At 33.1% G+C, this 25,564-nt stretch overlaps 1 protein-coding gene across 13 annotated transcripts in view; it reads right to left on the bottom strand.

The window, feature by feature from the left end:
• nAChRalpha4 (nicotinic acetylcholine receptor alpha4) overlaps positions 1-25,564 on the bottom strand; it is a 946,244-nt gene that overhangs the window by 303,987 nt on the left and 616,693 nt on the right. For all 13 annotated transcript variants that reach the window (XR_011397945.1, XR_011397944.1, XM_070112964.1 and 10 more), the window contains one exon: positions 10,373-10,488. Coding sequence is in view for 11 of the 13 variants with exons in the window: in XM_070112964.1 (XP_069969065.1) it covers positions 10,373-10,488 (116 nt within the window). In the remaining 2 variants the exon portion in view is untranslated. The remainder of the gene's footprint in view (positions 1-10,372; positions 10,489-25,564) is intronic.

A 25,564-nucleotide genomic window follows, 5' to 3' on the forward strand; every position in this document is an offset into this window, starting at 1 on the left:
GCAAACAAAATTCCATTAAGCGAACACTATAAAACTGTTGTTTGGAAAAAAAAAATAGAATTATAATTAGGTATATGGGGTTTCTGACATTTTTAGAAAGTGGCCGTGGCCCCGTTTCAAATCTCCCAGACTGTTAAAACTAAATCAACCCAAATCGTTCAGGGCAAATACTTTCGGTATACCCTCCGGCAGTGTATAAATGGGTCAAATCGGATCAAAAAGAAGCCACTTCCCATGTAGCAATTATGTTGAAAACTACTAAAAGCTCGATAACTCACTAAGTAAATGCGTCAGAAACAATTAAGTCAAATCCATTAATTTCATTCATATTCGATATTTACTAATATCCTCCCAGTCTTATCAAACGGTATGAAAATTGGCGGAATCGAACCACCTCCACACCTCCTTCCCACATAACACAATTTTCAATTCCATTGATTCTTCCACCTTACCGTACACAAATCAAGCACCAAAGAATATATTCGAATAAAACTATGCTTAAATAGTACTTTTATGACATGCTATCGCAAGTATAAAATTAATCATACTTGTTCAAGCCCCCAGATATCGAATATGTGAACCTCAGTGCCTATGGCTGATATTTTACCGAAAATATCTGTCAATCTGTGAAATTTCGATTAAAGTTCAGATACTATTGAAAACGTGTAAAATCGGGTTAACCTTCCTATATCCCCATATACCAGATACAAAGATTTTCGAATTTCCAGTTTACTTCCTATCGTATATATCGGTTAAGTTTTGAGGTATTTCAATGAAAATCAAGAAATATGATTTTATGGTAATAATGAATCGCAATGCCAAAAAAAGATGAAATCAGATCAATACTACCCATAGCCTCCATAAAACCCATGTAAGAATATCAAACTTCCGGTTGCTTTTATCCCGTATATATCGATCAACATGTGAGATAACATTAGGTGTGGTAAAGAGAAATACATGAAATTTAATGTTTTAATTATTACTTTTCGAATCCAGCCTTATTCAAATGGTTCCAATCGGTTTTTTGTACAATGTTTAGGTCCTGGACAATCGTTATCGATGTTTGGATGCGGCGATTTCCATTATTTGATCGATTTTTTTCGTAAATTGGTCTTCCAGAGCGTGGTGCATCTTTGACATCGAAATTACCGGAGCGTAATACACGAAACAAAAATTGCGCACGACTGGCTGTTACAGTATCAGGACCATAAACGCTATTTACATTTTCAGCCGCTTGGCTTGCATTTTCCCCCTTATCGAAGAAAAAATGTAAAATATTTTTTTTTTTTTTATTTATTTATTTCATCTGGTACAGGTCTATAGAGATGTTTAACATCTGTGCCTAGAACCAGGGCATTACAAAAACAATATATTTAACATCTTATTTTCTAATATTATAAATATTCTAGCATGGATAATAGTACATTACACTAAATATTGCGTGACAAAGTTATACATATAAATTATATATTATACCAAGTAAGAGCAAAAATTAATCACTTAATAGATAGCTAAAATTTACTATATTGATAAGTTATTTATCCAGGATTTTAGATTTTTGTTAAGAGATTTTTTATTACATGTTAGAATCTTCAAATTATTAGGAAGCATGTTAAAATACTTAATTGCTATATAATATGCATTTTTAATGCTAATTGACTTTTTAATTTTTGGTAATGTTAGAGTATTAGCTCTAGTTTGTACTTGTTTGGTAAAATATTTTGATTTACACTTTTCATAGTATTGTATTATAGCCTTAACAATAAAAGTTTTCTTGATGTCAAGTGGCAAATTAGTTTCATAATTGTTTTCAAAGAACTTTAATAAACGGTTTTGCATATTTGTTATAGGCTGCAGAGCATTTTTGTAGGCTCCACCCCAGGCAATTATTCCGTAATTGATTATACTTTCGAAAAGTCCATAGTATATAGTTTTTAAGATTTTTATGTCAACCCATTTACTCAATTTGAAAAAGAGGAAAGCAAAGTATCTGACTTTTTTGGCCAGCTCGTTCACATGAAAATTCCATTTCATATGTGTATCAAAGTACAGACCCAGATATTTGCTGTGATCTACTCTTGTGAGTTCTCTGTTGTTTATATTTAGTATATAATTGACGGGTATACTATCACAATAACTGCCAAAAGTGATGTATGTTGACTTGTCTATGTTAAGAGATAATTGATTACTTCGTAACCATTTATTTAGTATCTCCAACCATCTATTCAGTCGTGTTTTAACTTCATTCCAATTTTTACCAGAGCAAAGCACTGCAGTATCATCAGCATAGGCTACGAGAGCCATTTCCGGTAGAGTATTGAAGATGTCATTTATATACATGATAAACAGCCAAAGGACCCAATATTGTGCCTTGTGGCACACCAACTTTTACATTAGTTGTTGTACTAATACAATTGTTAATTTTTACACATTGTTCCCTTTCGTAAAGGTAGTTTTTAAGTAATTGGTGAGGTATTCCTCTAATCCCAAGCCTCCAGATCTTATCTAGTAGTATTTCGTGATTTACAGTATCGAACGCTTTTGCTAGGTCTAGAAAGACTAGGACAGATGGTAAATTTTTATCAATATTTTTATAAATAAAATCTGATGTAAGAGTTAAAGCATCACTGGTACCTCTACTTTTCATAAATCCAAATTGGTTCGGAGAAATTAAACTATTTTTCCTACAGAAATCATAAAATCGAATATATATTATTTTCTCGAATATTTTAGCAAGGTTTGAGATTAGAGAAATAGGCCGATAGTTATTTGCTAAGTGTTTGTCCCCGGATTTATGTATAGGTATAATATCAGCTTTTTTAAGTACAGAGGGCCAAATAGCTTTATATATACAAATATTGAAAATATGCTCTAAAGGTATACTAATATCTGTGGCTATAATTTTTAAAATCTTACTGCTAATGCCGTCTACACCTCCCGATTTATCTTTCATTTCTTTTATGATTTTTTCAATTTCAGTATAACTAGTTGGAGTAAGAAACATGCTATTAGGGTTATGCTTAACATTTTTATTTATGTCAATCGATATTTTATCAATTTTATTAGCTAATTCAACTCCAATATTACTAAAGAAAGTTATAAACTCATCAGCAATAACCTGGTTATCGGATATGATTTCATCATTACATACTAGATAATCCAGTACAGGCGTTGCTTTAGTTTTTTTTACCTATTTTCGTGTTAACGTATTGCCACATTTTTTTACTATCTTTGGATATTTTTTTAACATATTTACTTTCGTAGTTATTTTTGGCAAGTGTTATAACTCTCTTTAGTATTTTACAGTACGCGTTATATTCAGATTTTAATTTTACATTATTTCTATCCAAGTTCCATAGTCTGTATAAAGTTTCTTTTGTTTTACATGATTTTATAATACCTTTAGTTATCCATTTACTCCTCGGTTTGTTATTGTTCTTAGTTTTATTTACTTTGGATCTTGAAACATCAATAATATTCCTTATATTTTCAATCAGAAGCTTAAAAAAAACTTCTGGATCTTTTATATCAAGCATATGGGACCAATCATGTAAACTACTATTTACTTTTATAAGATTGTGGTTAATGAAATAGGTTTCTTTAAGCATAGACTTTATAGGGAACAAATCCAGAGCAACAAAAATAGGATAATGATCTGTAAAAACATTGGCATAAGTAAAGGATCTGATTTTCTCAATATTTGATTTAACAAAAATGTTATCGATACAAGTACCCCCTAAGTCATTAGGTCTGGTTACACCATTGAAATATGGTATATAGCCACGATCTAATAGATTATTTAAATATTCATTTGTAGCAATATCAGAATTTAATAAATTGATGTTAAAATCCCCAACTAGAAAATGATTGTTCCCATGCTTGTTTACGTCTAAAAATTTAGTTATTGCATCTATAAAGTTTTCTTTAGGAATGTCTTGACATCTATATATACCCGATATTTTAAGATTTTTATTACCCTTCAATTTTATTATCGTTGAGATAATTTTCACGTTATCAATTACATCTATCTCAACATCATGTTTTAAAGATTTTTTAATATATAATACAACGCCATCAGCTCTATTATTTTTGCTACTATTATAGAAAATATTATAGTCATTCATTTCAAAAAAAGTAAAACAAGAAAGGAGCCAAGTCTCCGTACAGACAATAATATCTGGTTTTATTACAAGATGTTCAATAAATAACTCTAATTTGTTGAAATTTGTATTTAGGCTTCTAACATTTAGGTGAACCATAAAGAAATTGTTATTAGGTAACGTATTATTTAAATTATATAAATCAGTAAAAATTTCTTCAATCTGCATTTCTTCTTTATCAATCATCGGTTGTTTGTAAAGACCAATTTCCAATTTTACCTAGTGACTTTGGTATCGATGGTTTCACCGGATAATCAGTATTGTTTATTATTTTATTTATACTATTAGAGATATATTCACAACATGTATCCATAGCACAATGATTAGTTGGGCGGTTTTTCCGATATTTTTCATTATAGTACACGCAATTGAGACAGTTTATGTTAGTACTTTTACAGGTGTTAGTTAAATGATCACCCGCACACCTAAGACATTTAACCTCATTCTTACAATTTTTGGGTTTGTGATTTTAAATTAAAATTAAAAAAATCATATACTTGGCAGCATTGATAACCAATGTACAATTTAAATCCGCAATTTTTTAGATGTAGGTATGACTCAGAGGTTAGCTCGAGTATCAATGACCGGATTCCAGCTTTGTTCCTGTAGTCCGCGATGATGTTGAAAGCGCCATCAATATCTTGGAAATTCCTATTACATATATCCTCGCATAATTCTTCTTTGTTTAATTCATTATCCACATTAGTAACTTTTATTTTAGGAAAATTAAGATGCTCCAAGTCAACACAATAATCACCACCCAGTTTTTCACTTAAGCCCAATTTAACTCTTTGTATATCATTTGTGTTTTTACATTTAACAGAAACAAGCCCATCATCTCTATCTTCTCTTTGCTAGTTTCCATCTTTGACGCGCGCTCAAACCAAACTGAATCAACCAATCGCAAAACTGTTAGAAAAACTTTAGTCATCTTTCTAACGCAATCTATCCAAACGCGATCGTACTTATACAACGCGAGATACAGATAAATAACGCCATTTATTGGAAAAATAATGGAATAAGTATCCACATATTATTACTTATAATTAACTACCTAAAAATTTAATGCCTACTTATTCTTAGTTTGGTGAATACAAACACACTCTACCCTTCTTCTCATGTTCGGGTGGTACGCTTTGTGTTCTTGTTCATAACAGCTCGCTGCTACCCATTTGAGCATTCCTTTTCACTTTTAACATCTTTGAATGGTTGCAAGAGAGCTCGGTTTCAAATGAATCTATACCATTCGTTCAGAAATTTGAATTCTGTTATCTATTTTTTGTACTTGTATAGTGATATGCAAATATGTATGCATAGAATAATAGAAATATTTTGAAAAATTGTAAATAAGGAGAAAATTAAGATACTCAAAAATATTCAATTTACATTTTTAATAACAATAAGCAGTATTAAATGTAATAATGTACCAGTATACATAAAAGAATTCTAATAAAAATGGTAACTTTACTTTTCTATATTAACGTAAAGTATTAAGATGCTTTCATATTTATTTCTTTTAACCGCAAAGGAGTTAGTTCGAATATTATTTTATTTAAAATGAGAATTGTAATTAATTCAAGGATATTTTATAATTAATAGGCAAAAATATGGAGTAAAGAAATTATGAATTTTTAATACCTAAAAATAAGGAAATTCCTGTTACAAATTTGTCCTTGAAAATATTAGTAGCGGGTATTCAATACATTCTGGTGGATTAGGGAATTCCCGTCTTAAGTATTTCTTTGAAACTATTAAGCGGGTAGGTGTTATGCATAATGTTTTACCGTATTCATGGTAATTCATTGCAAGCAAAATGTGAGACCATTATCCCAACATACAAATGAAATATGCAACACGCTCTAAGTGTAACGCAGTCGAACCGCACAAATATTTTCGAAAATTTTGTGAAAAGTAATGACAGAAAAACTCGATTTAAGTGCTGGACTCTTTTTACTCGTGTGAATGCACAGAGCGACACCAAAAGAGAATTTGCCAATGTAAAAGCACACTTATATGCAACGCGCATCGACCTCTCCAACGAGCTCTCTATTGCATTAGAACATAAATACATACATACAAGTTTAAGTGTTAGGGTGTACCTATATACATCAACATAAGGATCTAAAAAATGTAACTAAATATAAAGTGTGCTTTTTTAATAATTAAATTAACTCAAGTACTGAAAAACAAACAAAACATTGAAAAAACGGTATAAATTATCATTTAGCGCTACATATAAATCAGTTTACACTGAGAAAATTTTAATCGTATGACACGTATATTAATATATAATATAACACAAATGTTTAATGACGGCAAAAATCAAACTGCACCTGCAGGAGGTACACGCTCAAAACAGGTTGCTAAATTTATTTCAGAAAGTGACAGTTTATTTTATAACAGTTTTTATATATAATATAACTCTAGATTTTTATCATATCCAATTAAAAAAAATTTTTAATCGCTCTTAAAGATTAAAAAACAAAATCGTTAAAACTTTTGGACTCGTCACCAAGTGGCTCACCACGCCATAATAGAAACTGGTGACTCAGATCTACCGGAAAATTTCAAATCCTTGGCTTACGCCAAATACGAAAACTACTAAGATCAGTTTGAAGAAATTAAAACAATGATTTCTGATCAACTAAAAGCAATTTCACCTACTCCACATCCGAGAGTAGAGCTGTCACAACTACAAAGTCAAGAGGCATTCGAAATAGGCATCCATCTCAAAGTGCCCACATGTGACACAAAAATATTTCATGGCGGTTATGAACAATGGCCGTCCTTCTGGGACATGTTTACAGCCGTGTACATAAACCACCCAAAATTATTAAATGCACAAAAATTGTATCACCTCCGATACAAAACAAATGGCAAAGCAGGCGTAATAGTAAAACAGTTTGCACTAAATGATGATAATTTCAATTTGGCTTGAGAAGCTCTTAAATCAAGATATGAAATCAAAAGAATATTGGTCGATAAACTAGTAACGACACTAATAAACTTGCATAAAATTCAAAAAGAAACAAGTGAAGCATTTATCAAACTTCAATCCACTGCTTCAAATTGTTTGTCGGTTTTATCGACACAGAATTTTCCCACAGACAGCTATACTGGTAAACATACGCACCGCCGCATTACCAGAAAATCGTTACTTATATGAGAGCAATCGCTCTGCTCCACGTGGCAACAAATGAAAGACTTTCTAACTACCCAGTATGAAATCGCTGAAAGGGTAGATAAAATACTAATTAAAACAAAAATTTTTCAACACGATCTAAAAAGAAGCTTCAATAGACCCCAAGCTAGTAGCAAAAAAATAAACCGAACAAAATAAACATACGTTATGCGAACTATGCACAAGAGGGCATAAATTACATTCTTGTGAGAAGTTTAAAAACTTAAACTTTAAAATTGCCAAGAGGCACCATGCTGCTCAAAAATTATAAAAAACACAAACGCTACACAGCGAAATTCAAAGTAGGGTATTACTACCCACAGCAGTCGTCTTCATCTAACACCGAGGAGAACTGTTTAAACTTAGGGCCTTAATAGACCAAGGATCTCAACGATCTCTCATAGCATCTAGGGCACAAAATAGGCTACAACTGCCAACAAAACTAGCCAATACTTATAGTTGCAGAATTGCAACATAAGATCAATAGTACTACTTGTATTTGAATACAGCTGTACTTAAAAAGAATGAAAATTTCATTTTATACAATTATCTTGTTTATTATAGTAAAAACTCACTCCATATTTTTCACTAATTGTTTGTCTATAACCGTTGCAGCTCGAAAATTTGCACTTCATTCGTTTATCCTTCAAACCCTCCCAGTGTCCGTATTGGTACAACCGCACATCTTCATGGGGAACGTGCGAAGCCGGCTAGGCCTTCTTCCTTTTTTTCAATAAGACATTCAACATCACTTTTTCGCCTTAAAAATCTGACTGAATTCTGCAGAGTTTGGAACTTTAATAGTACTATCATTTTCAGCAAATATTCTCCGGTACAAAAGCAAGAGTTAGACATAACAACGTCCATGAAATGGCAAAAACTCGTATAGCTACTTATTATTGCTTACTACGTAGTTTAATTTTGTAGCGACCCATAACAGAGTCTAAAAGGTCGACATACCCGATATCTCTATTATAATGTGCTACGACATAGAAACGTTCAATAGATATGTTCTGATCTCTGATTATACCTAAAATATGTTTAGTAAACAGATACGAAAATATCTCAAATGGAGGTCAATCAAAGTATCTCAAGCGGTAGCTTATCAAAACTACGAAAATGTAGCTGGTCCTTGGCACTCGACTAGATGTCCTTTGGGGTAATTCAGATGTACAGGGTGGGTCACAAATCATGCAAAAACTTTCTTCGTAAGTAATCGATTTACTTTTTTTTTATTTGGCAGGTTATTTTTATAATAATTTTTTAAAAATAAATGCTTGGGGTACCGAAAAGAGGGTTTCGATAGCGCAACGGTACCATGCTTTGCAGTCCATCATTTCGGTCCAAAGGGAATTCAGAGGGCATTTTGGCGACACTCCCCCGAGTAGATCAAGTGTATACTTTGAAGAAAACGGTGTAGTAGTGACTGTCAATGGGCATGGTTAATTAAAGATGTTGAATGAATTTTTTTACTCAAAACTGCGCCGAAGACGTATCCCTTTCGATAGCGTGTGGCTCTAACGAACATTTGAAAACAAATTAATATCAAGAAACTCCACTTTTCGCTGACCCTCAAGGTCATCTGACCTAACTGCACCAGACTTTTTTATGGGGTTATGCCAAACAAGAGGTGTACAAAACAAAACCTAGAAATCTGACTGAATTGAAAAAGTCTATTAAATCGATAATTGAAGCAATCCCGATTTCAACCTTTCAGGCCGCAATGAATAATCTTCTAATTAGGTGTCGCATATGCGTGGCTGAGCTCAGTGGAGGTCATTTACGGTCCATAATTTTAAAAACAATTAATTATATAAAATAAAATTAAGTTGTGATTACGGTTTGTTTTTGTAGCACGATTCGTGAGCCGCCCTATATTACTAGGCACAATGGAGGTCGGATTTGGATCCTTTGCCATAGTAATTGTTTCGGCATAGGCGGACGTTAATGCTAGAGTGGTAGTATAGGGTCCTTAATTTTCCAAATCTTGTGGTAAGTTAGTTCCACGTCAGAACTGTCATCATCACTTGGTTCGATGTTATACGTCAGATCGGCAATAACGTCGTTATTAGAAAAATTACTCGGCTCATAGTGATGCAGAACAAAAAAACTTCGCAATTGAAAATAACATTAAAAAACTTAACTAAAACACGTGGGGTTGCATATATGGAATAAGTAAAAAAGAATATAAAAAATACTTATTCTCGAAAGGGGACTAATTTTAGTTTTTTTTGAATTTTTTGAAGAAAACTGAAAAAAATAAATTTCAATTACATTATGAAAACTAATACAAAGGACTTTTTCTCACTTTTGAAGGCAACTCGAAAGCTTGAATGGTTTAGGAGATAAGTCACTTTAACGTCAGACCATTTCCCTGTAAACGTTTTTTTTTGGTTCACAGTATACCTTTTACTCACACTATTTTAATAAATCACTTATCATAAACAACTTCTAAGAACTCGAAACTAGTATGTACATGTGCTTCACTTTAATACAATTTAAATAAAAACATAGCCAGTCGTTAAAATGCTATCTTGATGTACAACACCGAGTAAAGGCAGTCTATCGACAAGTGCTATATTTTTACTTGAACGGTATGTTGCAAAAGTGCAACAAGGCACCGAAAATGTTAATTTGGAAGCTTCAAATTATAGCTATTGATATGATTGCGTTTAATGGTATTTTGTGACCGTGGCAATTTGTCGTTTTAGACTAATTCCTACCTCCCCATTTTGCCAAGGAACACTTGTGCAAAGTTTCATCACCGTTCCCACAGCGTCGATAAATATATATATATATATAGTACATGTTAATATAATATCAGTTATCAGTTTAATACAATGGCGGTAACCTGACCTCTGTATATTATTTATTAGTATTTCAATTGGTACTTGTATAATGTCGCTTTCATCTGGATGTATATATGTGTATGTTCATAAAATGTTAAAGTATCAGTTAGTACCGCTTAATAGCTCTTCAAATGCAGTTAATTTATTTAGTAGTTTGGAACATGTTAATTACGTTAGCTTACCTGACTGCAGGAACTTCGAGAATATCCCACTCCACAGACATATAGAACTCAGATAGATCTACTCCGACATCTACAATGTTATTGCCCTGCTGTTCATCCATATGTCTTAGGTCAACCTTCACAAAAACGAAATCGTATTTAATTCATAATATATAATGAATATATATACATATATTCAATATATGTTTATAAATTATTTTTATTATATTTATTTCGAGAATAAGTATCTTCTTTTACATCATTATGAAAATAATTTAATAAGAACCATGATATCATTCGGTATTAGTTAATTTAATATTCTTTGATTTCCATATAAGGTAGCGATTTTAACAAATCATCCACCTCATATCTGCTAAATATAATATTATGATCATATTGCTACTATAGTACCAATAAAATCGTTAATCGAAAGCCTATAAAATGTAATAACAAAGGTCCAAATTATGTTACAAAGCTGTAATTTTCCAAAGGTTATTGCAATAATAAGGGACATCTACATATATACATACATGGCATAAGTCTGCTATGATAACGATAATCAATAAAATCAGTATATGGGAGCTGGGTTAATCATTGGAGCCGGTGTCAAAATTGGGCAATCAACTAATCCCATCCAAAATTGTTACTTGACATTCTTATGCCTTATTGTAAATACTCACACATTCATCTATGTACATAAAGTACATATTTGGCATAAAATCTGGTAGAATAAGGATAATCAATCCTACTTAAAGAACTCGAGGAGCAAGGCTGTCGGGTGATAGCCTATGCTGATGATGTGGTTCTTATGGTTAAAGGTAAATTCCTGAATACCGTCTATGAGCTCACCGAAGGGTACCTAAACGTGGTATCCAACTGGGCAAATAGAAGCGGCCTAGCCGTCAACCCAAGTAAAACCGAAATGGTTTTATTTACTAGGAGGTATAAGATCCCAAATGTGCCTCTCCCCTCTTTTGGAGGTTCACGTCTCCAATCTGTTGATAAGGTGAAATACCTAGACTTTCACCAAAGGTGATGTTCTGGCTCTACGAAACCGTAGTCAAGCCAATATTGTTCTGTGGTGTGTTTGTCTGGTGGAAGGTGCTCGAAAAGACTACCTTGGCTAAAAAGCTTGAGCGAGTCCAAAGAGCGGCGCTCATCGGAATCTCCGGTGCATTGCGAACCACACCAACGATAGCTCTCAACGCTATATTAAATATAGCACCTGGGGACATTGCCGGTAAGTGCATTGCTGCGAGGTGTGCTATTAGGGTCAGGGAAGCTGGGCTCTTGAAGAGATCCGAACAAGGACACGCCACAATTCTCTCCTCCTTCAGCTGCATTCCTGAAAATTTGGATCACTGCGTCACAGCGGCCACTCGAGGCGACTTTTTCTCTGCTCATATCCCGACTAGGGAGATGATCAAGGTGGCGGTAGAAGTACTGCTGCGTAGTACAGCCTCGTTTGTAGAAGTGAGCATTCACTCTGATAGTAGGGCAGCAATACTAGCTTTGAGCGCGCGTACCGTGCAATCAAAGCTAGTCAGGGAGTGTCTGTCCTCTTTAGAGGTAGCGTCTGGCTATTTCAACATCAGGCTCGTTTGGGTGCCTGGTACCACAGCGGAATCGCTGGGAATTGCAAGACCGATGAGCTGGCCAGGGAGGGCACCCTTGCCCCGCTCACATCGGAATGGGATCGAGTTGGTTCTCCGCTAACGTCTTGCATTCTGGCTCTGAACCAATGGACCTCGCATGCGCTCAGCAGACGCTGATCGACGACCAACTCCTGAGCGACTGCGCGATCCTTCTGGCCGAGAGTGGATCGCAGGAAGTCGGGGGATCTTCTCGCTTTGAACAAAGTTCACCTCGCCGCCATGGTAGGAGTTCTCACTGTAGTTGTCAAAGCTGTATGGAGGAGGGTGAAATGGAAACATCCCGACACTTTCTCCTCCACTGTCCGGCTTTTACTAGGCTGAGAATGAAACATCTCGGCAATCACACTTTTGGCGGACCAGAAGATTTGGCCGAGACGGATATTGGCCGTCTTAACAAGTTTGTCATAGGCACAAAGCGCTTTGTCGTCATGTAAGGGTCTATTGATCCGGCTCATAGGAGTTTTGGGTACCACAACGGACCGGCGTTTAAGCTGTCCAAGTGTGATCCTTCTTAGGATCGACCCTCTAACATAACCTAACCTAAGGATAATCAATATAATCAGTATATGGAAGCTGAGGTCATTCTTGAATTTATTTCGCCCATTTTCGCCATCAAGCTGTAGCATATCCACTATTAGATGTCAATTTATATTGCTAAAATATATTGACCGATAGTTATGGTACGTGTATTAAGGGCTAGGGAAAAAATTTAACCGATTTTAACCAGTTTTGCCACCAGGGCACACTAGGACAACAAAGCAGGCAGTGACAAACTTATATTTCGTTCCGCTTAAATGTTATGGTATGTTGCTATGCTACAACTTTGACAATTGCTGAAATTTACATGAAACTTTAACACTATATTCCTGATATATTATATTATGAATTCAATTAAAACAAGGGCTAAGTTCGGATGTAACCAAACGTTTTATACTCTCACAACTTGCAAGGATCAAACCCGGGTTAATTTACGCCTCTGGCGCATTATGTTATAGATCTATAGTACTTTTAGTAATTTTTAACAAAACCGTTATATGTGGAGTGGACGTGGTTGCAATCGAAATTCATCCTTTTTCATAGGCAGGAGTGCAAAAAAGATTTGTCCTGAGCAGGTTTAGTTATTATATTTGTTATTAGAGGGCGGGGCACGACCATTTTTAAAAGAGTTTTAGCCAAGGCGTGCCCTTTGCTACTATGGTCCCCATTAATTTACAATTTTTTATCTCTATTAAGTTTTTGGTTATGGCACTTTATATGTTTTCGATTAATTTCCTTTTGGGGGCGTGGTAATGGTCCGATTTCACCCATCTACAATACTAGTCCTCCTGGATGCCAGGGAGCATATGTTCAAAGTTTGATTAAGATATCTTAGTTTTTATTCAAGTTATCGCTTTCACAAACGGATAATCGTGAATGAATAACAATCCAATTTTGTATCTGATTAACTTGTATTGGAGGTCCATATCCTCATTTCGTTTTATGTATATCTTTTAATCCAGTCAACGAAAATTATATTAAACTTATCCTTAAATACGAAATATATGATATAAACTTAACCGAAGAGGGTAAATTTAATATTTTGAATAGGAAAACGTTAACCAGAGGATCGAAATACTTTATATTAGGGATATGAGGCTTAGACCACGTGATAAAATACATTATTTTCCGGCAAACATGTCCATATACAATAATTTCATTAAAATATGACACATTTTGATAAACTAGAGAGGATTCTTTGTTTTGAAAAGTTTAAAAGCAAAAGAAATTTATGAATAATTGTTAGAGTCCTCACCTTCAAAACGCTTTGTTGAATTTGGGCTGATGAATATTAACGTGATCGCACTAAGCTTGAAGGCGATCCACGCGAGGGACAACAAAAAATCGCAGCCACACCAGAAATCATTGAGTAAGTTCATAATATTGTTAGTGAAGACCCAAGTTAGCATATTTGGAGCGTTTTAAGCAGAATTAAGACGATTTCTTGCGTCGTTTTATAACTATGGATGAGACTTGGATCTACCACCATGATCCTATATTGAAACAAGAACGTTTACAGTGGACTGAAGCTGGTTGTTCAGCTCCAAACCAGGTGTAGTCACAATGATCAGTAAAGAAGGTTATGGCATCAGTTTTTTTGGATGCAAAAGGAATTTTCTTGATCGATTATCTGCAGAAAGGTAAAACAATCAACTTTGACAGTTTGACTTTGCAGTCTTTTGGAACAGCTGGATGAAAAAACTCGTGAGAAAAAACCTGGTTTGTAGCTCTAAGGATTCATTTTTCATCAAGACAATGCACATGCTCACAAAGGTGTTTTAACAATGACAAAATTAAACGAATTAAAGTTCGAATTGCTGGAGCACCCACCGTATTCACCAGATTTAGCTCCCAGCGGCTATTTACTCTTCAGAAACCTGAAACAATTTCTTCGTGGAAACCGTTTTTCGTCGAAGCAAGAAGCTAATACGGCCGTAGAGGGGTATTTTGCAGAGCTTCCGGAAAGTCATTACAGGGATGGCATAAAATTATTGGAGGTTCATTGGAATAAATGTATTGACGTTAAGAGAGATTATACTGATAAAACATATATATTTTGTACCAAAAGCAGTATTTTTTTCATTTGGAACGCAGAAACTTTTCAACCAACCTGTAATTGGAAATTGAGTGCTTTTAAATTTAATTGACACATCTGTAAGAATCATGGGTATTCGTGGCAGCAATTCAATTTCGACTCGAAACTTACCATTCGAAATGGTGGCTTCGATAATGATTGTCATTGATTTTAGCTAGACTATTATTGTGCCAATACCAAGCCGTATTATGTTCAAAGTACAAAGCTAAATAACCGTAAATTCCACTTTTAGTTGTAAATAGTGCAGGGTATGCCCAGCATATCCACAAAATTCATGAACTCTATTGGATAATTCACAGGCATCGCAAACAGAATCGATAGGTTTGTGTAACATCAAGTCTATTGGAAACAACTGTTGTGTCTTTGAATTTAATTCATTGACGTCCACATTTTTTGCTGCCAAAATCGCTCTTTCCGTCAGCCACTCCAGATTTTTATACTTTGTATGTACATCTAGAAATATGTATGTCGATGGGGGTATTTTGTTAGTTGATGATTGTGGCTATGGGCGATTGTTCTTTATGTTGCACACTGCATCTGGGTTATTTTTTAATGGCAGGCTTTATAATGACGTGTTCTGCCTCCATCTAATAAAGTTGCTGCAATGCCAGATAATGTAACGGTCAATGTGATGCCATTTTTTTGATCGTATTTCAGCAAGAAGTTGCGAAATAAGGAAAGTTTCACCTGTTGCTTCCACAAAAAAGATAATACCCTTTGCCATGCCGAAACTGCCAGCATAACGCGGTCGTAAATAAATTGTTGCTTGTTCATCATTTAGTAGTGAAACATTGCAAAAAATAGTCGCTGCCAATTCTACAGTATCTTACTGCAGTTTAAGATTTATATCTGTGTTGATTAAATCAGATGTACTTCGATTTGGAGAACTTATACCGAAGTGATGATTCTTAAATTCGCAATGACAATGCAATGATCCTCAATAGCAATCAATGCATCATTGTACATTACGTCATTTAATGATATCGTTGCACATTGTACGATGTTATCCTACAGCATTTGTGATCGGATCGGGAATTATATACAACGAATTTGTGTTCCTGTGCCGTTTAATTCTGCTTTAGCTGTTGTCCATTTACTTTACATGCATATACCTTGAAATGACAATAGTCCGGTGGTATTAACAACAAATAAAAGCACTTAGTCTGCCTTGGATTGATTGTATAGAGTGGCTCACAGCCAAAATTATCACGAAATTAAAAAGCGCTTAGTAAAAATCAGGTTTATATCGCAAAATAAAAAAAAATTTACTAATGCATTGATTTGGTCTATAAATCTTGCAAAAATAACAAAAAGGCCAAAAGTATTTCTTTTTAACAAACGTGAAGTAACAACATGTTCGTATACCGAATTGTAAGCTCACAGCTAAAATGATGCACAACGGTTTACCGTTAGCGGCGACAGCTTGGCGGCGATTTTCGAATGCAAAGTAAACACTGTTTAAAATGTGAGCAATCGTGAAAAAAATGGGATAGTTTTGACATTTTACTTTTGTCATTCGTAAAGTGTAGCTCAAAATGGGTCGTCCAACCAGTATTGAACTGCGCTAATTAATCTTAAAGGATTATAAACACGGCAAAAGTCTTCGCAAAGTCGCGGAAAACTGAGTCAACAAATTATTCAGCAAATTATTGAACGTTATGTTAGTGAAAACAGTGTCGCAAATAAAAATTAAAAATATATAAAAACCATACGTCAATGCTAAAAATCGAAGTGCAAGGTTCAAGTTTGCAAACGAACATTTATAAATGTAAGAGTAAAAGCTTCTGGAATACCGTAATTTTTGCAGATGAGAGTAAAATCAACCTGTTTAGGATCGGATGGAAAAGCTATGTATGGAGAAAAGCTAATGCTGAGCTACAACCTCAAACTCTACATAGCACTGTAAAATTAAATATTTGCGATAACTTCCGGTACTATTAAGATAATGATCCGATACACAAATCCGTAGTTGTGTAAAGTTAGCGTATGTCGAACTGTCCGCCCATAGTATGAACACCAGCGCAGTCTCCAGATTTAAATGCAATTGAAAATCTGTATTCAGTTTTGTAATGAGAGATTCAAAATAAAGCTGACTTGAAAAATGCCCCGCAAGCAAAATTCAGTAAAATTGCTCCTAGCTACACAAAAAAATTGTTGGAATCAATGTCGAAACGTATGAAAGCAGTTATAGATAGTAAGGGCATCACACAAAGTAACAAAAATTTTAATTGTGTCCTTCAAAAAATTACAAAGTAATTTGGTTTTGTTTCTGCATTTTCGATGTCAGGTGCAATTTCATACTAAAGTTGTTTTTTGTTGTTATTTAAATAAAATAACAAAAAAATCTGAACTTTTAAAGCACAAATTGAATATGTATGTCTGCCATCTGTTATCTCTATTACGTGGTATTTATATTTTTGGAAGATGTATTTAGTTTTTCGGTAATTTTTGTCTTTCTTAAGTAATTGCATCACTTTGACTGTGAACTACTTTATACACGACCCAAATTATTTTATTTGAATAAACCGGGCAATGCATCAACTGGTGTGATTGGCTTGCGGGGCATCCATTTTGAGCCCATGAAAAATAGCGTGGTACTTTTGAATAGAGCAGTGTTTGTGCAAAGGCACCAAAAGCATCCACACGTTTACACGATTGAAAAAATTCGGTAAACGTAGATTTTAGTGGATTTATGGCACGTTCAATTGCTTTTTCTTTCATAAAAAACTTCGGATTCAGTGAAGCTATAATACCCTGCACGGGTGCATTTGTTACAGCACATAAGGGTATAAAAAGATAATTATTTTGTTTTTGATAGGTCAATTTGGATTGTAGCTATAAGCTATAGTGGTCCGATCTGCGCAATATGTTCGGAAATGGTAACAATGTCTTGGATAATAATCTGTGCAAAACTACATGAAGATACCTTTAAAAATAAAAGAGTTTTCAGGCACGTACTTAATTCCGATCGTCCAGTTTGTATGACAGCTATTTGCTATAGTCATCCGATCTACACAATTTTTTCGGAGATTGCATTGCCTCAAATGATAGTCCATGCCAAATTTCGTGAAGATATCACGTCAAATAAAAAAGTTTTCCATATAAGTACTTGATTCCAATTGTTCAGTTTGCTTGGCAGCTATATGCTATAGTTGACTGATTTCGGCGGTTCCGACACATGCGCAGCTTTTTTTGAAAGAAGAACGGGTGCGAAATTTCAGACCTATATCTAAAAATCATAGGGACGAGTTCGCGTATATACAGACGGACTGACAGATGGAGAGACATAGCTAAATCGACTCCGCTCATCACGCTGATCATCTATATATATATACTTTATATTGTCTCCGATGTTTCCTCAAGGGTGTTACAAATATCTCGGTAAACTTAATATACCCTGTTTAAGGTATAAAATGCATCAATGCTGGGGAAATACCTTCAGGCGTTTGCTTAACTTTATTTTAACTAGTGAGAAAGGGCTATGTGCAGGTGTAACCGAACATTTCATACTGTTGGAACTTGCAATCGTCAAAGCCGGGGAAATACCTTGAGCTGTTGGCAATTTTATTTTAAAAATCTTGCGAAATAATTCAACATACATTGTTCCATGAAATCGTAAATGAATTACAATCAAATTTGTATCTTGTTAACTTATATTATAGATCATAGACTAAATCAATTTTATAACTATACTTTACTTCCGGTGAGCGAAAATTATATTTAAAATATTCATTACATTATCTATATGAGGTTTGGACCAGGATCTAAACCAATTCCATTCATATTAAGAGCCAAACCACATATACGTAATTTTGAAGAAAACTTGTCCATTTAAGTTCACTCAAATATCACACAATCTGACCAACCTAAACGGTTTAAAGACAGGTGGCGGACAAATCGGAAATACTTTTTACGAAAAAGGTTCTCAGTGCTACTCACTCCAGTGCGTTCAAAAAATAACGTTTTCGTCTTCTAAAGTATAGGCAGCCTACGTTTATTCAATACTTGTTCCAAACAGGCGCGTTGTCTATTGTAACCTGACGTCATTTATGGCAACTTAAACCGAATTTTATAAATGAAATATTTTGTTGACTTTAAATGTTTTAATGATATTTTGGCTTTTATTAAAGCCCAAATATTCTTTATTGGATTTTTGTCTTGTGACAGTAACAATGTGGTTTTCTAGTTTCCATTAAGTACAGAGTGTTCTCCTATGTTTCGGATCATTGTCTTCTTGCAGTATCCAATCATGGTTATTTCTGCAGTTCAGCTGACTTCAGTAAACTCTTTTTAACCCATAGGATCATTCTATCGGCGTTTAGGTGTGAAGCACCTCAAAAAACCAAATTCATGAGCGGAGAAGCATCCATAAACATACACCTTTGAATAAATATTTGTACTTTTCTTAGCCAAACACGTCTGAAGGGATTGGACAATACAAAAGTTGACTCATCTGTTCCAGTGCTCAATCCAGGACCTATTTACAGTTTTTTTTTTTGCATTTTCTGAGAAACATAAAAGCCTATAGACTTTTTTAAAAATCGGATATTTTGACGTGAGATTTTTGATTGAAAACTGGGGTTCTTTTTCGCTATTAGGACAACATATAAAAGAGAAAACATATATAATATATTAAACAAAAAAAAGTACAGTGGGTTTGGGACACAGAAGGTAAGTTTACACCAACTTGCGTGAAAGAAAAATATTTTTTGTACAAAATAAAAATAAAAGGCCCTAAGATCGCCCGAAAATTATTTTTCTCTTAATGGGGTTCTTTTTAGAAATTAGGAAATATAAGGAGAAAACAAATACATTGAACAAAAGAAAGTACAGTGAGGTTGGGACACAGAATGTATTGGCATTATTGTGATTTTATCGGTCACTTCCGATGGGTTTCATCCTGCTATGTTATTTTTTGTTTGCAAAAAGTGTCTACTCTGTTTTACAGTGGCATACTGTTATAAGCAATTTTTCCGGCAATTGCTTGCACTTCGTTAAATAAATCCGCTGCATCTATATCCGTCAATCCACCATAAGTTATTAACATTTCTAACTTTTTACAATGTTCAAAAATGGCTGTGTATGTAAAAGTTTGCAGCCGATCAATATTAAATAAAAATCCAAAATTTTTAGCAACTTGATTTAACTGACCGTATCCTTCATCAATTGAAGACAATGTCAATAACGTCAAATTATAAATTATTTTTAAAATTTTGCTTAGCATTAAAATTTGGCTTATCTACCCTCTCATACTTGAACTGTCTTTTTTATTTTCTCAAGCAAACTGGTGCTGTTTCTGATTCGAATCATCAACGCATAGCAACGTACACCATATAACAACAACTACTGATTGCTACTATTTATAATTAATACTGCGGCTGTTGTCTATAATTTGTATTACAATGCGGAAATGTGAAACTATGATTTTTTTTATATTTGACAATACAATTACAATATTTTATGGTAACTAAAACCAAAAAATAGCATAACTAAGCACTTTCACTGTTAAATGAGAAAAATAATGCTAATTCCATTTTTAAGAAATGTAAATTATTTTACCGGCGTTGACCGGAAAGTTTTGAAAAAAGACCAAAGCATGACGCTTTGAGTTCTGATAAGTAACTGAACTGATATCTCTTTATTCAACTTCCTGGTACACATTAACATTAACGTTAAGCGTTCTTCTTTGCTTATGATTGTTAATAAATTTTGTTTGCTTAATAGCTAAGTGGTTTGTGATATTGGTTTTGTCCCGTCTTCGTATATATATTTTCAAAATTATTAATTTGAATTGACATTAATTTTTAACATTTCATCTCTTTCCATTTCATTTTTTATTTCAATTTTAGTTTTAATATCATAGTAAGTGACCACCAAACAGGATTTTTCATTTCATTTTCTGTTTTATTGGGGTTAGTGTATCCAAATTTCCCAATCTTAAATCAATATGTGATGACTTAATATATTATACAATATATATACCTTTAAAAGTTATCAAATATACCCCTTCCATTGTATGATTAGTAATATTCTGAGTCTTTCAAAATATTTATTGATTTATTCGCTTCTTTAATTTTTGTGCAATTAGCGTGCTTATTATTTAACATATCTGTCAAGCATGATTGATTCCTTTTAATCATACAAAATTATTTTATTTTATTTTACAAAATTGAACTGAATAGAATTTGCTTTCGCATATTATTATTTCGTCTTCAATTATCAATTTTCCGTCAGTTTGTGGTGCTGCTATTGTTTTCAATAGCTTACAGGTTTTTTGTCCTTTTAAATATTTTGGATATTGAACGTCAATAAGATCTGATATTGTTACATTAATTTTTTCTTCGCTAATTATTTGTTTTATTTCTTCTATATCTAAAATAAGTGAATTTAAAATTCTAAGTTTTGATAGTGTATTAGTTTGTATTGTAGTTTCAAGTTCAGTGATTATTAGTTTGTTTCTTTGTTTTAAAATAGTCATTTTATTAGAGCTGCTTTGTAGTTGTTTTATAATTTGTGTTAATTCCGCAATTGTTTTAAATATTTGTGATCTAGTTTTTGAATTGCTTGTTATTGTCATCTATTAAGTCATTCACTCTGTTTGTTATTTCCATAAAGTCGTTATGGTCAGATGTGTCTGAAATCCATTTCCAAACCGTTCCTATTATATTAACCCTTTTTTATTCTATTATTGTTAATCATGAATTGTTTAAACAGTGTTTCTACTCATTCGTATTTCTTTCTAAATCCATACTTGAGTCATCAAATAGTACTATTTCGGTAACAATTTCAAATGATGATAAATTCGTCAAATGATATATTGCACTATATTCTTCAAACATTACTGCATCTTTTTTCCCAATAAGTATGTAATTATCCTGTGTATAGTCTATTATGTCCGGTGTAATAGAAGTGATATATAAAAATATCAATGAAGTTTTAATATATATCTTCATAGTGCCTATAAAATAGTAGATCTCAATTTTTATACTATCTTTATGGATTATTCTATTTCTATTTTGTATTTTAATTTTATTTCCTAAATCTTCTGTTACTATTTGTATTTTTTTATATTGAGAATTTTATTTATTCCTTTCTCCTTATATTTTTTCATATATGATTTCTCCTTTATGATAATTTTTTTGAAGTATTTTCGTGTTATGAGACTGTAACATCTTTTCCTAAGCATTATTTAATGAGTCTTTTGAATTTTCGTAGATAAAATATTATAAGGGAGTTTGCCCCTACTGAGTATATAGCTTTATTTTATTGTTGAAGCGCTCTAATGAGTGATTCAAAGTTACTTATTAAATTATATTCTTGCTTTAAGCATCTTGAAATTTCATACATGTTGAATGAACTCTTTGTTTTTGTTCATTACTAGTACTGAGAGGTTATGTACAATAATAAATTTGTATATTTAGCCGTTCTATTAAAGACTTGAACTGTATTGAACTTAAGCCTGGCTCATTATCTATAACTATACTTTTCACATTTGGAAATGTTTGTAAAAGTTCCAAAACTTTATCTTATAGATTTAATTTGTCTTCAATATGTCTCACAACTAGATATTTAGAGTAAGAATTTATACATGTAAGAAATTTTAGTTTTTGTGCGAAAAAAATATCGAATATGCAAGTATTATGATTTTGCTCAATTATGGCACCTTGAACTTCTCTAACAGTTATATCGTTTATAAATAGTTGTGTAGGTTAAATATTTATTGTAGGACATGCGTCTTTTAAAACGTCTTTTGTTTCATAAAGCACTTCAGCTGTTCAGTATATTCCCGTAACTACTTTTGGATTTATACAAGTTTATACAACTTGTATATTCTTTCAGAACACCTGTTATATTTTTTGGCGTGTCATATTCAGTTAGAAAGCGTTTATTCTTTCCGCAGAATGTTACGAGCTTATTAGTGAATCCTTTAAGTCGCTTGACTCTTCAGAGCAAGTTAAATTGTTTAACATTTTCCTATACAACGCGTCAGCAACTACATTTGTAGCCCCTGATTTGTAAATTATTTTTGAAGAAAATTCTTCAATAAATGCTCTCCATCTTTTGATTTTTATGTTTGGGTTTTTTTCAGAAATAGCAAGAGGGAAAGGTTGATGGTCGGTGTGTATTTCCGAACCACTAACACCGTATAATTAATTACTTAATGCTTTTGAAGCCCACAGTATGGCAAACAATTCTTTCTCATTAGTTGCATAGTTTAATTCAGTAGAATTTAATGTTTTGAAATACATTTTTTAATCATTTTTCTTTTTGAGAGATATTGTGAAATTTTTCCGTTTTCGCCCTGCAAATGTTTTGTTAATGATTTTGAAATAGCAGCATAGTTTTCAATAAATATCCTATAATAACCTGTTAATCATAAAAATCCTCCCAATTGACGCAATGTCTTGGGTATAGGATAATTTTGTATGGCTTCGATCTTTTTTGAATCCGTTAATAATATATTTGGCTATGACTGACTTGACTTTTCCGAAGAAATTCAACATAAACATGACAGAACTTTCCTATATAGTCCCTTATATATATGTTATCCATGGCTCGTTGAAAAATGCTTTAGCCCAAATGGCATTCGTAAAAATTCATATTTTCCGTTGTTTACCGAAAATGCCGTTTTTTTCCATTAATATTTGGTAAAACCCAGATTCGAAATCGATTGTGGAAAAATATTTTGATTTTCCTAAATTTGTAAGTTTTACCTCAGGGTTTGGCGTTGGATATCTATTCGATATGATTTTTTCGGTAATTTTTTTTAAATCGAATACTAATCTTAACTTCGGACTGCCGTCATCATTCATTCTTTTTTGGAAGAACCCATACTCGATAATTGTATGGACTTTTACTTTCCCTAATTATTTGTTATTATAATAAGTTCTGAATTCCGATATTAACAAAATTATTTACTGAAATTTGATAAGGATATTTTTTGACCAAATTGGCTTTCCCTCAGTTATTCTTATTTCCGCTTTAACATCGGTACGTAAAGGTAAATCTAAATGCACTTCACTTATTTCATCCCGTAAATTTTGTATTTATTCTTCCTTTTTACTTTCTCCGAAGGATATTTGTGAAGATTCTGACCTTAAGTTATTCAAAAAGTTTCCATTTTCAGAAACATCTTTATCTCTGTTTTGCTTTAATTTTTTTTGTTTTTTCGACATTTATATCAATTAACGCCTTAAAACTTTCTTGCCCCAAGGGGTTTAAATTTTGATGCTTAATAATATTTTTTGCTTTTTACTCTTTTTACTCTTTTTCTTTTTTTCTTTTGTTATGCCGGCAAAAACTTCGGTAGGCGCCTTATGACTTTCTTGTCCCAAGGGGTTTGTTATAGTAGAGCATTGACAAAATGTATTTACTCTTTTTTATTATTTTTGTAAATAAATTTTCTACCAATTAAGAAATGGCTCTCTAAATTATCAATTTCATAAAATTGTTCCTGAAGATCAAACAGATTAAGGTTAGGAAAATAATGAATGATGGTCGAACCATTAATGGTTCTTACCCTCTTCTAATTGCTAAAATATTTTTGTTTTTATAGTTTCCCGCGCGCATATATGAAGTACTTGCTCCAGTATCTATTAGTATTCTTAAGATTTGCCCAGTTTGTTTATATTTTTTTACAAGATAGGGCAAATCAGCATTTATCCTAAAAAATGGTTTTCATTTATATGGTTTATTTTTTGCAACTTTGGCTAGGTTGCATGCTTTTTAGTATGTTTTCGTGTAACCCCTGTGGTGAGTAATAAAACTAAGTGAGTCTATGACCTTCAAAATAACGCAAAACGCCATTAATCAAAAACAAATAGATTGTCATAACTAAACTCCACAATAAGATAAAGGACTGATAGTTGGTATGCAGGATCACATTAGGGAGGGACATCTTCAGTGTGAAATTTTTTTCAAAAGTGGGCGTGGGTCTGCGCTCTAATATGTTAGATATGCATGTCTCCTAAACCTAAATCCAGCAACCTATATCTTGGGATCTGCTAAGCCGATTTCATCCAAATAAATATCATTATTCTCATGTTTTTATGTTATAGTGCGAAAATGGGCGAAATCGGATTGCCACCACGACTACATCATTTTAAATTCCATTTGATTTTTTCACTTTTCACTATGTAAATCAAGCAACAATCATTGCATCAGGGTAAAACTTTGCGTGAATAATGCGCTTAAAGTATGCCACCTTGTGAGTTGACTTTTTACCGAAAATATCGGTCAATGATATACAATTGAAATTAATTAAATTAAATAAATAAATGGAACTCTCCATAGTAGTATATTTTTGTGTATATATAGCCAATATGTGAGTTATCTCAACGAAAATGAGAGAGCATGCTTTACTCATAACAAGGTATCTTTGTGCCGATAGCTAAACATGTATAACAATATCGATATACTAAATAAAAATTGTATTCATTGTCGAAAAACGATTTCTCTTCATACTCCTCAATACAGTTGTTTTGCATTCTATATAAAATCAATTATAAGCGTATACAACAAAACGCAAGAACGATTTCTCATAATTTGAGTAAACTTAGTTTACAAATTGCTCTTATTAATTTCACTGTGAATGTAAATAACTGAGGCAACAGTTCAATCTCAAACGAGTATACTTTGCGAGAGCATAAAATGTTCGGATACATCCGAACTTAGCTCTTTTTTACTTGTTTAATATGAAGCTTTTCCAATACCTGTCAGTATTTCGCCGGCTTTGATCCTTGCAAGTTGCGAGAGTATAAAATGTTCGGTTACACCCGAACTGAGCCCTTCCCTACTTGGTTAGATTGAATTGATGTCTCTTCAGGTGTTCCGTAGGATATCCACCTTCGTTCACTTCTGTTTGTTATTTATTAATAATAAATCTTCTGTAAGAATGTACTCAAAAATTTAATTATATGACGGTGA

Source organism: Bactrocera oleae, chromosome 2 (assembly GCF_042242935.1).
Source record: "Bactrocera oleae isolate idBacOlea1 chromosome 2, idBacOlea1, whole genome shotgun sequence".
Taxonomy (NCBI): domain Eukaryota; kingdom Metazoa; phylum Arthropoda; class Insecta; order Diptera; family Tephritidae; genus Bactrocera; species Bactrocera oleae.